This window comes from Dioscorea cayenensis, chromosome 2, assembly GCF_009730915.1.
Source record: "Dioscorea cayenensis subsp. rotundata cultivar TDr96_F1 chromosome 2, TDr96_F1_v2_PseudoChromosome.rev07_lg8_w22 25.fasta, whole genome shotgun sequence".
NCBI lineage: Eukaryota > Viridiplantae > Streptophyta > Magnoliopsida > Dioscoreales > Dioscoreaceae > Dioscorea > Dioscorea cayenensis.
Window position 1 is genome coordinate 22881433 of NC_052472.1, and position 16827 is coordinate 22898259.

General features: G+C 34.2%; 2 protein-coding genes across 8 annotated transcripts; both read right to left on the bottom strand.

Moving 5' to 3' along the window:
• Nucleotides 1–745: 745 nt before the first annotated feature.
• Nucleotides 746–8659, bottom strand: LOC120277162 (DEAD-box ATP-dependent RNA helicase 13). 2 transcript variants are annotated; one of them, XM_039283920.1, is made up of 15 exons: nt 8441–8659; nt 8090–8359; nt 7436–7644; nt 6257–6451; nt 5665–5841; nt 4755–5131; nt 4145–4325; nt 3911–4033; nt 3718–3834; nt 3290–3394; nt 2910–3047; nt 2675–2740; nt 1673–1828; nt 1211–1292; nt 746–1105 (listed from the first exon to the last, which is right to left on the bottom strand). In XM_039283920.1, the coding sequence occupies exons 1-15, from the start codon at nt 8616–8618 to the stop codon at nt 1050–1052; spliced, it is 2430 nt and encodes an 809-aa protein (XP_039139854.1). In that variant the 5' UTR covers nt 8619–8659; the 3' UTR covers nt 746–1049. The 2 variants fall into 2 exon arrangements, with proteins under 2 accessions (XP_039139854.1, XP_039139848.1); XM_039283914.1 differs by having other exon boundaries at nt 8078–8359.
• A 1148-nt stretch (nt 8660–9807) lies between these two features.
• LOC120277673 lies at nt 9808–14555 on the bottom strand. Of its 6 annotated transcripts, none has more exons than XM_039284540.1 (6): nt 14373–14555; nt 14277–14286; nt 13491–13612; nt 11605–11945; nt 11264–11350; nt 9808–11138 (listed from the first exon to the last, which is right to left on the bottom strand). In XM_039284540.1, the coding sequence occupies exons 3-6, from the start codon at nt 13540–13542 to the stop codon at nt 10011–10013; spliced, it is 1608 nt and encodes a 535-aa protein (XP_039140474.1). In that variant the 5' UTR covers nt 13543–13612; nt 14277–14286; nt 14373–14555; the 3' UTR covers nt 9808–10010. The 6 variants fall into 6 exon arrangements, with proteins under 6 accessions (XP_039140474.1, XP_039140468.1, XP_039140463.1 ...); XM_039284534.1 differs by having other exon boundaries at nt 14272–14286; XM_039284529.1 differs by lacking the exon at nt 14277–14286.
• Between the last annotated feature and the right edge of the window lie 2272 nt (nt 14556–16827).

The following is a 16827-nucleotide window of genomic DNA, read 5'->3' on the forward strand; positions in this document are numbered from 1 at the left end:
TTTGTTAACCCCTAAGTGAGTGGAAAGTAATTTTAGTATTTTCTAGGGGGTAATAAGTGAAAACTCTTTGAATAAAAACTTAAAAGTTAACAAATTTTATACTTTATAGATAGCACACATTAGTGAGTCAGTGGCAAAGCTAAACTCATTTAAGATTAAATTAAACTAAAATAATTTTAAGATGAAAAACGTCATTCAATAAATTAAACTAAAACCATTTTAGATTAAAATAAAAGCGTAATTTCTCATTGGGGTTTTTTAAACTTGTTTGAGTTGAAGTTTGGTAAATATCTACATATATATTTCTCACTATTAATTGAGAGAGAAAGGAGCAATGGCAACATAAATTTTGGAACCACTGCAATTGCATTTTTATTTTTTTAAAACAAATGTGGACAATCCCGTGTTGGGTAAATGCGTAAAACACAATTACAAACTCAATACCCTCAACCTGCACAAACTATATGAAACCGACATATATGTGCAAAACAACTGCAAATTCAACAACACGTGTTCTTACTCTACATAAAATGATATCTTACACAAAAAATTTAATACCAATAGACCAAACTGTCATTAACACGATAATTATGTGTCACACAGAGTACTTCAATAATTGCTCATAAGCTTAAAAAGCGGAAAATAGTTCACAACAGTATAGGCATATAGAATTTAATTCATGACCAAGTAGAAGAAATATTTTAAGTGTCAATGAATTTCAAAACAATAATGAAGCTTTAAAACCTGAATACAAATTTCAAGCAACATATATTTTTTCTATCATGCAGGAAATCATAGGGGCATACTTGTCATTACATTTGATTGACAGGAGGATTACAATGAATAATTATGTTTTCTCAGTTCTTGACAGAAGAAATACAAAGATTTATTGATCAGCAGAACATAAACAAAGATCATTTTAAGTTAAAAAAAAAAAAGTCTTCAATTCCCACCCTCTCAGATGCAGTATTGAAAGCTCAGAACAGAAGTATATGACAATCTTGCTCTTTGTTCAGAAAGATTTCTCCAAAATTGTGTAATAAATGGTTTCATTTCATTGCCTCCTTTTGACTTTTGTTTTTCTTCCTACGTTGCTCGCGAGCACCTGTCGAATGATAGAAATCGAAGTTTAGATGGAAAGACGAGCATTTGAGTTAATAACAAAATAAACTTGCAAACACAAGCGGAAAAATGAGGAAAGTGGATATACTCTTTTTCTCCTCTCGACGTTTTCTTTTTAAATTCTCAGCTGTCTTTCGCATTTCTCTTGCTTTTTCACCGGTAACAGAAACCTGGCGAAATCGAATGAAGTTCAGAACAAAAACCGAAAAAAAATGAGAAGTAAATGAAGGTAATACACTACTAGGAACATGTATCTGGCAGATGATTATAGAAGTTTAATATCAGAATGTTCACCAAGGCAATGTCAGGATTGATCATTCTATCATGCATCATGTCACAGGAAACCATTTTTAACAGATGATTCTAAATAGGAAATGTGTATGTTTTGTTAATAATATTTATGGCATGCATGTGTTGGATTTCAATTTGTCGGTTGACTTTTGTAACTCAGTTTCTCATAAATAACAAGAACATAATAATATCAAGGTCCGATGATTGACCGCAGAAAAGCAGTAAAAAAATGTTTCATTAGGAATCAACAATGGCATACCTCACGGCCAGAAGTTCGAAGGGCCTGAAGTGGTTCGAGGCAATCCTGGCCTATGACCACAAGTCCAGGTCGCTTCTCCTTTGAATTTGTCTTGCTAACCGGGGGCTTCTTTGACAATTCTTCCAGTTGCTTCTGAAGAAGAGGAGAAATACCGGCCTGGGAATGCAAATAAACAATTATATTATCATTAAAAATTTTAACATGAGAAAGGTACTAAGGTTGTGATACCATGTTTACATCCAAACACTTGAATTTTTATTTTATTTTATAAAAAATGGTCATTCCCAGCCATAGAAATGGAGTTATGATTCTCGGTCTCACTTTATAGTAAGCACCAAAGATGAGAATGAGTGTTTTACGTTGGAATGCTCGTTTCATTCCATTTGATCTCATTCTCTCCTACCAAATAGCACCTATGGTGATAACCTAAGCAATCCCCATCTCCTAAAGGCTTTTTTCTTTCTAAAATTTTATAAATTTTTTATTTTAATTTTTTTTAATGCTAACCATCCACTCACTCAATGATTTCTACTACTCAACTAGACATTTGGAATGGTTTCAGCCAAAAAGTGAAAGAAAAGAATGTGCTAATTGTGCCTCTGTCTTGAAATCCTTCACAGCATTCATTTGATATCCTTATGTCAATATTTCTTGGATATTTGATTAATGAATGAAAATTAAATTCACAAGACCTTGACCCCTATGTCAATATTTCAATGTATATTGTGGAAAATTATTAACAAAAATAACAAAATAAAATGGTGTTAGAAAGAAAAAAAAACTGCTCTTCCAATTGTATTTTGTGAAAGCAAGTAAAATGCTAAACAGTGCAAACTTTAAAAGCTTTTTTATTTCCTTCCGTAGCTAATGATTGAGACAAATTGATCTAAGTAAACAGATAAAATGAGTCTATCCCAGTCAAAAACCAGAGTCCACAAAGTCCCAACAAAAAGATGACTTCCGAACTAGAAAAAGGCAATAAAAGAAAGTAGAAAAGCCTACCCCAGCCAAAAAGCGGTACGAGAATGATTTTGGTTGTAGAGGTTTTGACAGGTGATCGTTGAGCTCCTGCAGTTTAAAACATCATAATATCATATGGAAGTAATTAATGTGGGTCATGAACAACTAAAGGAAACTGATTTGATGATAACCAAGTATCCATAGTTTATCTAATATTATTCTTACATACAACCTCAAACTCTAATAAAAAGTAAGGGTCCAAAATGAGAAAAAGAACCTGCTGCAACTTCTTTAAATGAGCAGAGCTGAGTTTCTTTTGTTTATGAGCATGCACTCTTTCATCCTCACTTCCATCTTCCTCTAAATCCAACCCTACAGATTCAGCAACCCGTTCATACCTCTTCTTTGCAGTCTCCTGGATGGCGTTACGAAAGAAGCATATATATGATTGGATTACAAAATAATGGATGAGTCAGATGACAGAACAGCACATTTGTTAATCAATCCAACTATTTCTACTCTAAAATGTTTCACTGAGAAAGTTGTACTCCATGCTTCAACAATCATTTAACACTTTTAAGAATACATTGGAACAGTGCTGGAAGAAACTACCAAAAAAATGTTCTTTGACAGTAAAATACTAAAAATTTAAACTACCTGGGAGTTATTCCGCGAAATTTTGTCAATTTGCCGTGCAAGAGAAAGACGTTTCATTACTTCAGGCATGTAAGAGTTATCTACCGGAAAACATTTAAGGCTTTCCTGCAAGTAAGCAAAAAGATCACTATAATGTACTGAGGAATGATAAAAGACGGTGAAGCAGCAACAAATAGGAAGAATGAAAACCACAACAGCGATTTACAAGCATTCTGCTTTGGCCAGATCTAAATTTTGAATTCATAATTACTAATTAACAATGTGAGTTCATCTGCATCTCAGAACTATCTTGAACATAAGCCAACAAACTATGATAAGATTTTCCAATACTAGTTCAGAAGTTGCAAATTTGAAATTAGAAGGAAAAAAATCATGTGACTCTGTTGTCATTATATCAACATTTCCAAGACCCAAGCAATGAAGAGCACCTTGGATAATGATCTACAAAGCGTAGAAAACTTTGTTTTATCATTAGGAGAAATCAATGCAATAGAGCAGCCATCAGCGGAAGCACGTGCAGTCCTGCCACTTCTGTGTATATAAACCTACAATGAAAATAATAAAATAATAAGATCAATGATCCAAGCATATGGAGTCTGTTACCACAGAATCTCAACTTACTTCAGCTGAATGGGGCAACTGATAATGAACAACAGTCCGTATGCCAGGAAAATCAAGACCTCTTGCAGCAACATCAGTAGCAATCAGAACTGCGTTTTCATTCCCACGAAAACGATCCATTGCCTGACAACGGATGAGCAATGAAGAAAATTATGATAAATGATAATGGTGACCCTTCAGGACTGAAGATTGTTGAAAGCAGATTTGGATCCCACATGCACCCACAATACATACCTTTAAGCGAGCCCTTTGTTGCATTTGAGCATGAAGGCTCCAGGCTTTGATGCCAAGAATGTTCATAATAGAAGAAATGCGCCGTAAAGCTGCAATTGATGTACAGAAAACAATAGTCCTACCATGGCCATGAACACTTAGAATATAATAGAGATAGGCCTCTTTATCATCTTCATTGCACCTGCAAGGTGGGAACAGCCACAGTTCACATTGTGCACCAAGTAAGAAAATGATTCAAAATGATGATGCATCATGGTACATAAGTCTCTGCACAAATTCTGATTAGAAAAAGGAAAGCTTATTAGCTAGAAAAAGAAAAGTTAGCCTGAAAGAACTTTAAACAGCATCTCATGTAGAAATATCTGAAAATTCAAATTTTACATTTTTCTCGAACAAAAGGAGAGAGAAATAAGAAACATCAGGAATGTTCTTACAAAGCATGTCAGACATGAGCAATCCTAACCCGGAAATAGAAGTCAAAACTAAGGAGATAATTAATATAACACGAAAAGGATAGAATTCCAACAATACTCAGCACAACAAATAAATGAAAAACATAACAAATCATTGCAAATATGATTGAAGTAAGGATAAAAAGGGTGAGGAATACTCAATAAATGACTCTTCAAGTTTGTCAGCCATAATAGAAGCATTTGTCAAATCAACAATTGCAGCATCGGCTCTCATTCCAGCTCGCTCTGACAGTGTTTCTATTGAACTAAGCCCACCAGTTGTAGCTGTTTTGGGAGCAGTCAAGCCACGCTTTAGTTTCTTGCGAAAATTATCTGATAAAGATATTGTGGCTGAGAAGACAAATGTTTGCCGTTTCTTCCGCTGAACACTTGGAATAGTTTTGCACAGAGAGCTTGAATCAGCAGAGGTGCTAGATGTTGGAAGCATGTCAATGATAGACTGTAACTCATGAAAATGGCCATGCTCAATCATTCGATCAGCCTCATCCAGCACAAAGAAGGATAGCGAGTGCAACTGCAATGGAAATATGAGTTCCAATTAGGTTCTACAGCAAAAGATATGACTGATTAATCATGTAAAGTTATCACAAGCAGTTCAATATTTTCTCAAAGAAACAGAATGGATCAATCCAATATCTCCTCGAAACTACAAGTAAGAGTTAATTGTTACATACATACTGTAATGGCCACATCATCTACAGATAAAAACACTAGACCTGTATATTGCGATTCTTCTCAACACATTAATCATTTCTTTGTAATAATTACAGACCACACTTCCACTTCATTATGTAACACATTGGCTCAATCAAAAAGATGACACACAATGATTTATAATCAAACAGAAGCAAAAGCAAGGTAAATGAGATAATTCAATGGCAAAACTAAAATGGATGACAACTAGTATAAGTTAAGTGCAACCTTTCATTTGCTTTCTTGTGTACTTTGATAGCTTTATCTAAATCACATGTCATTCAAAAGTCATTTTCAACAGTAAAAAAATTAACAATTATATCATTGTAGGCAATATTACCAACTGCAACAGACCTCGACAAGGTGTACATCTCCTCTTGACATGAGCTCCCATAACCTTCCTGGGGTTCCAACAATTATTTCTGGTCTTCTTTTTAAAAGTCTTTCCTGCTTTTCAGTAGACATACCACCAACAATAGGAAGAACTTGAAAATGTGTAAATCTTGCAGCTGATTTAAGATGATCAGAGACCTGCAATAAGATTTACCATTAGCCTGACCACTAGCAAGCAGATGTTAAGTCACAATAATAAGGCAAAACCAGCATGTTCAGAATTGCTTATATATCAAAATGAGATATCTCCCATTGTTTTTTATGTTTTACAAGGCATGGCTTAAAACAGTAGTAACTCTTTGTCTGATTGAGAACTCATATGGTTCATGTTTAATATACTGCCTCCTCCAGATAAATCATTTTTAATATATCAAAATATAAGCATCTTCTAAATTCCATAATTAAAAGAGTACAAAGAGTTAAACACATAATTTAAGATAAGAAATGAAAGACGAAAACCATTGTCACACAACCTGTTACTCCTAGTCTTTAAGTACATGAAAACTAAACTGACCAAACAAATCCTCAAAGGCTTTAAGGAAGCAAAATCTACCTGCAAGGCGAGCTCCCTAGTTGGTGTAACAATAAGAGCCCGAAGAGGACCTCCCCTTATAACTTCCTCAGCAGCTTTTACTTCTCCCTCAATAAATCGGGCAGCCTTCTCACGCTCTTCAAGAAGGCGTTGAAGAATAGGCAGCCCAAAAGCAAGAGTTTTTCCGGAACCTGTCTCTGCAGCACCAATTACATCCTAATGGGGAGCACAATTAAAGCACCCAAAATTAGCAACAATGAAAAATGCCTAGTAAAGACATTGTTAGATGCAAACCAAACATAATTTCTACACTTAATTCAATAAAAAAAAAACGTTTAAACTGATAGTAAGGAGCCCTCGGCTTATATGTTCAAATTCATATTTACTAAAGGGACGTTCATTTTGGGGAAGGGGAGAGAAGTTATCTGTCATCCCCCTTTTGATGTTTTTTTTGTCCTGAAGTGGAGAAAGTGACACTTTCTTTACTTCAGTCTTACTTCAGACTGAAGTGGTCAAAACCCACTTTAGTAATTTTTTTTACTAAAGTGGGGGAAGTGAGACACCTTATAAATACCCACTTCCTTCACTTCCAACGCCATTTTTAAACATAATAGAACTCTACCAAACACCTGAATTCTCCAGCCCCATTCTAACTTTTTGACAAATAAACGTCATTAGTATTGAAAATGACATCATTTCCCCCACTTCAGAGAAGTGATACTTCCTCCACTTTCCCACAACAGACCACTCCCTCCATAAGGAATGCCCCTAAATTAACTTAAGTAGAACTATTGGTTTCTCTAACAGTATCATGTCAAATGCAAACCGAACATTCTCAACTCAGCCAAAAAACTTTAAGTTGATAAGATAACAGAGTCAGACTTATATAATCAAATCCATAATTATCAAATTAGCAAATGTGGAACTATTAGTTATTATAATCAAAATATCAATAATATAGATCAAGCTAATTTGGGTAGGTTACAGAGAACACAAATCAAATTAAGACTAAAGCTGAGTAAGATATAAAGAGAAGGGAAGGAGCAAATAATTCATCCTATGCCTTAGCACAAAATAAATTAATCAAAATAACGTTTAAGGAGTACATGAGAAAGCAAGAGCTTGAAATTACGCAGACAAAACAGTATGCTGAGTTTTTCTTAACATATTCTACACATAAAACAATGATAAGAATTACACCTTTCCCTGATGGGCTGCAGCAGGGATGCAAGCTTTCTGTATAGGTGTAGGTTCTTTAAATCTAAGGTGATGAATTGATTTCATGAGCAAAGGATGAAGTCTAAGTTCTTTCCATGCATAAAATTCATCCTCCGCAAGAAGCAAATCATCTTTAGTATCTTCCTTCACATCATTATCCATGGGTGCATCAAGAACCACTGGAACAATATCTGTGAAAACAGATAAAGATCATAGAGACATTGTGAGTCATGATGTTAACAGATTACATTTCCCTGAATTTTCTTTCGAAAGGAAAAAAAGAAAAAGAAAAATCTCGAGTATGATGTGAGCTTTAAAAGTTCCATAGAATGAATTTTTTTGCTACTCCTACTCATTCTGAAATAAATTGAGTTGAAAATTATTGTATTTTAATCACATTCAATATATCAAGATTCAAGTGACCAAAAGCATTTGCATCACAATTAACTCAGTAAATATGATATCCAATATAAACAACAAGCTACAGTCCCAAATTCATCTCTATATCACAAAACCAGATCAAACGAGTATCTTGTTCTAAAGTATAAAAATAATTGTCTCTATCACATTGCAAAGTTCCAGTTTTTCCGGCGAAAAAAATAAACATGAAAGAAAATAAAGAACCTTGGACCGTTCCTTCAACAAGACCTTCTTTGCTCTCTTCGCTCCCCTTCGACGAGCTCTCCTTCTTCTTTTGCTTCTTCTTTTTCCTCTTCTTCTTACTCTTCCCATCCTCCTCCTTCCTCTCTTCTCCTCCCTCACCTCCCAAGTCCTCATCCACACTTTTCCTCTTCCGTTTCCTCAACTTCCTAGAAACCGGACGCTCAAACTCATCGCCCACAAGCTCCGTAGCTCCACCAATGAATCCATACTCCGACTCATCAATCTCCTCAAGCGATAAAAATCCTACTCAGAATATCACCAGAAATTACAAAAACATCAACTCTAAAGCTCGAATCAAGTGCATCAGGTGATAAAAAATCCTACCTCCTTCTTCCCCTCCGGCGAAGAGAGCGAACGGATCGTCATCGGCCTTGAGAGCATTACCCCACTTGAGAGAATCCTTCCGGGACGATTTGGACGACACAGAGGAGCGAGTTACTCTCCCCTTCTTGCTCTTCATCGTCTTCTCGTGCTCCGCCGTCGAGGGCTTCTCGCCGGCCATGGCGTCCGGGAGAGCAAGACAAAGAACGGCGGGAGAGGGAGATGCCGGGGTTTTGCGGCAGCTCTTAACGGGTAGGGTTTCCAACCACCAAAATCCGAACCCGTTTAAGTGTTAACGGGTTTCGGGTATGATGCGGATCCAATAAGGCACTTGTCCTCCCGAATCCAAATCCTTTGCCTTTACTATAATAATAATAATAATAATAATAATAATAACTATATATTCAGTAAATTAGTATTTTTGTTTTTAAGTCGTGAATATACCTCTAATTAATAATTATGAGGTTATTTTATTCATAAAATAAATTACATTTTATGGCATACAATTAATATATATAAAATATGGATTAAGAAATAAAGCAAAATGATGTGTATGTGACTCAATTTTTCCCCCTTTAATTAGATGATATTTTAGACCAAAGGACTTGTAGCCTCATTGTATTTGATCCCACCGTGAAAATCAAAGACTCAGACATTTAAAAATCTCGAGTTCAAAACTCGATGAAAAAACATTAGTGATAATAAGTCACAGGTTGCAGCTGCAGAACTCAAAGACAAAATCTCCTCATGCCCTGGTTGAGAATGCAAGTGCTAGATGATCAATCCATGACCATATGCACATCACTGACATGTGGCTTGTTCACATTTCACAAATATATATATAGCCAATATGTTTTCACACCCAATAAACTGCATTTGATATCGGTCACGATAAAGTTTCTTCACCGAGTGCTGAGAGTCGATTCCCTGCAAAGACATTTCGGGAGACGTGAGTGGTGGTGATCCGGGTGGTCACGCCCATATGTGCGCGGGCCCCGTCCCCACTAGCTCCACTAAGGCTTGTGTACGTTCCCCGACGATTTAAGCGAGTTTTCATACGTGCTCCTCTGTAAAAAAATATGCTCACACAACGTCCCTAGAAAATGAATCTAAGGACGTCTCCACAGCAGTCATTAGATCACCCATCTAACGGCTGTTGTTTCATTTCTAACCCCAGAAGTGGGATTAGTGATGTTAACCAATCCATATATATTAGAGCTGAGATAATAATTAATGCATAGTAATGTGTGCAATCTTACCTTCTGTTTTTCTTGAATAACAACACTAATTTGATCAATTGAAAATAATGAAAGAACAATACACCAACATGACCACTCTTCAAAGAATGAACATTTCTGGAAAAACACTGAAAGACATAAATCACTAACTGCAACTCTATTGCCTTTCTCAACATTTTAATTCATTGCTGTTACAGATGCAGTCCCTGAATCAGCTCTCCAGGAATTTATACAAAGCCAAAACATCTAACTTTGGCCTATAAAACTTTCTGTTTCTCTTGAACAGATAAGAAACATGCATGAAAGAAAAAAAAAAGGCTGAATGACAAGATAAACTACAGCTCTCCCAAGCAATCCCACGCAATGTCTCCAGCATTAAACAAAGAGAGAGGATCGATGTCTACTGCAGGGTCCGGTGTAATATCGTCCAAAGCAGCAAAAACATTTCCTAAATGAGGCTTTCCGGGAGCTGACACATTGTTAGGTGGAGGGCTTGGTTCTTTTACAGTCACTGGGTCAGAATCACAAACAAATTCACCAAACGAATAGCTGCAACCGATACCTAACGAACTTGGCTCAACCGTTAGCGTGATATTTTCAGGAGCCGCATGTTGGCAAGAATCAGTAATGTTCTGCATTGCATTTTGTTGAGGTAACAGTAAGTTGTTGGCAAAATCTGAAGGGTGGGAAGAACCATCTTGTGGTTGACCATTGGTTGTAGATATTTCAGTATCACTGACAGACACTTCGAGTTGAGAAGCAACCTTTGCAAGTATCTCCCGCCAGTAAAGCATGGAATCGTCCTTCCCTGATACAGTTGCAGCAAACTTTGTTTTCTCATTTGCCGCAATGCATGTCGAACCACAGATGGCAACACTGGATTGCTGTTGGAGAGAGCATGCAATGCCTAAAGAATCATTCCCAGCAGTCCGAGATTTTTTAGACCTCGAGTATGCTTGCATAATCGGAGGGGTAGCTGAGCGCTTCTCTCTTTGGATAGGTGCCATCTGCCACATGGTTGTAGGTTGGCTGAAGGGAACAGTAACTGTCCGCAGCCCTTGATTTGTTTCACTTAGCGGTGTTGACATAGCAATGCTGGTTGTTGAGCAAGCCTGAAGAGGGGAATTGGAATACGGGATTGACCTCAGGAGGGAGTTGTGCTGGTTTCTTCTTGGAGCTAGGTTGCCATAGCTTCTTCTTGGAATCGAGTTGGAACTGCGAGTTGATTGCATGCTTTGAGGATGAACAACCTTTGATAGGCCAGGATTCGACTGACTTTGTGGATTTTGTTTGTGGGTACCCTGACTTTGTGAATTTTGGTTTTGGGTGCTCCTTAGCTTGAAAGACTTTCTTTCATCTATCCACCTTGCTTCTTTATCTGTCGAGTGGCAATGATCACTGCTCAAAAGCCCATTTCCCCAGTATTCACAAGGGGCAGGTGAGTCACACACATAACAATGGCACTGCATTCAAAGAATCACAATCACTGTGGCAGAAAATCAAAGAAATGTGAAGAAGTCGAAGATGTGGCTAGCGATGAATAGCCAGCACAAAAAGGGTAATAAAATTATATGATTGAGCATCTAACCAAGCTACAATGACTTTCATGAGAAGTGATGCTGAAGGGAAACCTAGCGCATAAATGCCTTGAATGAGGATAATCCCTGCAAGCTACCTGCAACAATTAAAAGAGTTCAGGAATGCAATCAGTATTACTGTATTTCACCCAAAAAGGAAAAAGCAAAATTTACAGTTGCTATAACAGCTATAATTTCATGAAGCATTACAACCGAGGTTTTGTAAAGTTTCAAATTATTGTGATAAGAATACCTACTAATTGACAAAGTTAATTTCAGATAAAACAATATATATCTATATATGCTGAAATATCAGAACTAATTAAAGAGAAAATATAAAGAGAGGTCATACCTGCCCTGTTTCTCCAACCACAAGCAGCTCTTCTGATTCATCTCCATCTGCCTTTTCATTGGTTACTGAGACTAGTTTATGTGGGTCAGATTCCAGAACTAAGCAGTCATCATCAGAGCCTCCAGTTGGGGGATCTGCTAATCTTGCAGAAGAAGAATTTCTCTCCTTGATTACTGGAGCTGAAGAAAACTCATCCAGGACTATGAGGTCATCAGATTGCCTTGCAACAACATGATCAACACAACCGAGGATCTTTGAGATGAAGTCATAATTGGATTTGCATGCTCCATCAAAGCTATCAAAATCCTCCTCATCAGAACTAATGTCCACAATTGCAGGCTCTGTCGTCATGGGATTTTAGTGGTAGTCAGTTTCTAATATATCAAGAAGCAGAGATTGACCACATAAGCAGATCCCAGAATTGCTGATTTCACACGAAGGCTGCTGAACCTCAAAACAAAGAAACTTCCGATTTGAGTTCCATAAGTTATCAACTGTAGGAAAGGCACAAGAATGCAATTCAAAATTCAATGGTTTTCCATTCCTTTGTCAAAAACCTATGCTGAAAAAAAAAACCTAACAGATCTATATGCAGCAAAAGATTTCATAGCCATCCAAAGTTTTATTGTTGCGATACTGCCAATGACCAGAAACTCATCACCCAAGACCATGCCTTAATCTTTGCCAAACAGAGATAAACTCCATATTTGTCTGCAAGACGGGTTAAATTAATTATAACACTACATAGTTGCAGTGTTGCCAGTTCCAAATGCCATATGCAAATTCAGAATGATCAATTTATGTTTCTAAATCTGAAGACTTCAAATAAAATGATTATGCTTCAATTTCAAATTCTTCAAGGACATAAAGGAAAAAAAGGGTTGCTACACCTAATACTTTAGACCTTTTCAAATTGATCCTTCACTGTGAATTAAAAAAAAGGAAATCCCTAATTTCACGCAAAAGACTGTGAAGAAGCACTGATAGGCTTTCAGTTTCAACAATGACTCAACTGCATGGAGGTGATATTAAGAGATAAATTTAAATCATGATTTCTGCAAAACTACAAGAAACCTAGCAAAAGTCATTAAGTTTAGAAGGTTTCCCAAAGTAGACAATGGATAATGAAAGAACAGGATTTATGGAGCCGACAAAAGAAATAAAAAGAGAAGATGTTTGGATTTCAGTTTCATTAAATGACTGATTGAATGGAGGTGAAATTACAAGATAAATCCAAATCATATTTTTGTGGAAACAGCAAGGAACCAACCAAGTTAGTAAGTTTATAAGGCCTTCTAGAAGTGAACAATGGATGATGAAAGAACAACATGATTTACAACAGAACAAAAAGGAAGGCGACAAAAGACAAAAAAGGAGATCATATTGTTTGGCCTTCAGATTCATTAATGACTGACAAACTACATCGTGGTGATTTTAAGAGATAAATCTAAATCATCATTTAGCCGAAACAGCAAGAGATATGGCCAGAGTCAATGTGTTTAGAAGGTTTTCTAGAAGCAGGCAATGTATGATATAAAACAACATTCTATTCTTATTAACACAAAACAGACATGTACTTTTGACAAAACAGACATGTTAGAAGGAAACAGCAAGAGATAAAAAAACAAGAGATATGGCCAGAGCCAATATGTTTAGAAGGTTTTCTAGAAGCAGGCAATGTATGATAAAAAACAACATTCTATTCTTATTAACACAAAACGGACATGTACTTTTGACAAAACAGACATGTTACTCAGAAGAATCAAAGAAGGAACTCTTTCATGAGGATTATTTACAATGCAGAGGAAAATATTGAAGTTCTGGCCAAGCCTTGAGGTGTGTATTTTAATATTACAATAAAACACACTTCTGAGATGTTTGATTACCTTCATAATTTGATAAAAGAAGCCTTGGAATAAAATAGAGCAACTCCAGCATAAACAGTGTTTGTTACGCAAAGGAAAAAGGCCGACATTGTTGGGCAGAAATTGTTGCTCGGATTAGCAACCTGAAGAAAAAACACACTGGTTTATAGGTACCCTTTAGTCTTTACCTTCTTGAATTGATCGAAACCCGAAACAAAAACAGAAAAACATTTATAAACATCAATTATAATAAGAAGATAAATGGACAAAAATTTGGGGCAAAACATGTGGCATATAATGAATACAAAGGATAAACATTTTTTGATGGATTAGCTCACCTTCGTGAGCTGGTCAGGAAATTGAAAAATTAAAAGACAGCTCCTTTATGAAGTGATTGCAATAGAGAGGGAAAAAGGTTTGATATGTTGAGAAAAACTTAAGTTATATACTCTGAAACAAAGCTTATATATTCTAGATAACTTTTGTTTACTTATGAAATCAACCAAAAAAACCTAAAAAGAGGGGAATATATTGAATTTTGACGCAATCCATGTAGCATGTACCCAATAGTGACGAATAACACTAATCTAATTTGGTTTTCTTACCTTGTTAAATTGATCAAACAAATAAAAAAATAATAATAATAATTGCAAAAAAGAGAAAACACTGAAAATTTTGGAAAAAAATCCAAAACACTATCTTTCCGCCTAAATCAACCAAACAAATTCAAGAAGAAAACAACCAGAACAGTGATTGCAAAAGGAAACCCCAGAAAAAATAAATTGAATCAAAGAGAGCAAACCTTGCCTCACAAATCCTACAAACGAGAAAAACAAAAAAAAAATCAAGCTTTGGATCATCGATTGAAATATAACACCAAAAAGAATGAATCTTGGGGCTAACCTTGTGATTATTGATCATAAAAAAGAAGATAAACACTCCCACACAGTCACCAATCCTCCTGCCATGCCTGAAACACTCTGGAGATGAAGAAGATGGACGCGATGCGCAGTGGATGAAGGAGAGAGTGGGGGTTTATAGCGGTGTTTGGAGATTGTGGCGAAAGGACCGACCTTTCTTTCTCTCTTATTTGGCATTTTCGCTTTCCAATTTGAGAAATAATAATTAATATATATATATATATAATAAATAAAAAAATATAATTAATTGGCATTTTCGCTTTCCAATTTGAGAAATAATAATTAATATATACATATAATAAATATAAAAAAATATTTATATAAATATATATATAATTAAAAAAAAATAAATTGAAATATTACGACTTTCTTTTGTGTTTGGAAAGCAGCAAAGTTTCCATTGAAATATGCGGTTTATTTATTTATTTATTTATTTATTAAATTCCATTCAAGTCATGAGTCAAGCAGTGGTGGAATCAAAATTAGTATATATTTATTTATTAAATTTTGTTTAAATAAATACGTGGTCATTTGTTATCTTTCAAAATAAAAAATTTAAAAAATTACATTTGTTTTTTAGAAGCGTCAGTGGATTTCCATTCAAATTCATGCCGGTGAGATTTGACTAAATCTCTGGGTTTTTTGTTAATTAATTTTTAATTATGAGAATTTTCTAGAAATTGGTTATTAATTAAATTAGTTTTGCAAAGGTGATAAATGGATTGCATGTCCTTTTGTGATAATTTTCTTTTTAAAAAATTGGATATATGTAATTAATTGGTGGTCTTTTATGTATTGAAAATTATGTGTATATAAACAGACATTGTAAAATTTTTAAATAAGAATTATTGTTTTTTTCTAAATTAATAAACCATGATTTTAATTTAAAAATAGAGAAAAAAAAACAAATTGTTTAATGTTTATTTCCCACAATTCTTTGACCTCAATAGATTTTTGCATTTACTGAAATTAAATAAAAATAAAACAATCATTGAATATTCCCTTCTATAAATGGCAAGATTACCCACTATTTACTTGTTAAATTGAATAATTGTTAAAATGAGATATGAGAAATAGATTCAATGTGTTTTGATACTTTTTGGGATGTGAAAAAATGTGAAATTTATCTATGAACTTGTTCTAATGTTGGAAATAAGAACAAGTGAATTATCTTAAATTCTATAAATCAAAAATTATAAAAACAAAACACTAACTTTGTTTAAAATACTTATCTCAAGCTCATGAGTATTTGGTGTAATAAGAACTTTCTCATGTGAAGATCCAAATATGTCCATTTATGTCATTATTTAAAATACTCATTGGCAGAGGAATCTCATAACATTTAATTTAATAATGATATGATGAGAGAAATTCATAGTTTACTCATAAAGACAATAAGCTATTTTTTTTTAAATATTATCATTTTATAGGTGAAAATTTTCATGTATGTTAGTTTCACAATAAAATCATTGCACGATGAACGATTAAAAACACACCGTTTTAATAATAAGATTGTTGGTGTTTCATTTTTTTCTCCAAACTCAAATGTTGAAAATTTCGATCAAATGGTTTGTCCACATTTATTTTAAAATAAACAAAAAAAATAAGAATAAAAATAAAAAAACATCTAACTTCTTTAAAGTATTAAATATATATAAAAAAAAATTCTTACATTTTACTCACCAAATAACTTACTCCCTCTATTGGCAAACTAGGAGTATGATGAAAAAAATGGAGAGAATATTCTTTGTGAATTTCTTTCATTCATTGCAGTGTCTTTTTTTTTCTTCCTTTTCCTTTCTTTTTATTTTTTATTTTCTTAAGACATTCTAGTGTGTTTTGTTGTCAGTCTCTATTTCTAGTATACTGTTTTTTATGTACTCATTTTTTCGATCTCTAATGTTCTTTCAATTTTTTAGAAATCTTTATACTCTTTTTAATTTTTTTAATGAATGTGATTTATCCATTTTTTAAAAAATAATTTTTCATTTTATATTATGTGTGATATTTACTTTCTCCAATATATATATAAAAAAAGTTTAAATGCGTTGCAATTCGAGGAATTAATCCAAAGTTGCATATTTTATTTATTTTTTAAATAAATAAACAATATCAAATAAAAAAAGAAAATCATAAATATTACACATAATCACAAAAAAAAAAAAACAGAGGAAGACAAAACAAAGAAAAAAAAACCAAAAATGTTGAAAACACTCTTAAAAAAAGCTTAAAAAAAAAAAAGATAAAAGCACAACAATGCCACACTGAGGAAAATAAAAAGGGAAGAAATTTTTTTTTTCTTTTTTTTAAAAATCTCACATTTGTTTCATATAATAATTTATTATTATTATTATTATTATTATTATTCAAGGAGAAATGGAGAATCAAAATTTGAAACTATATTATTATATTAACAAGTTTGCTAGAAAAGTTCGGAT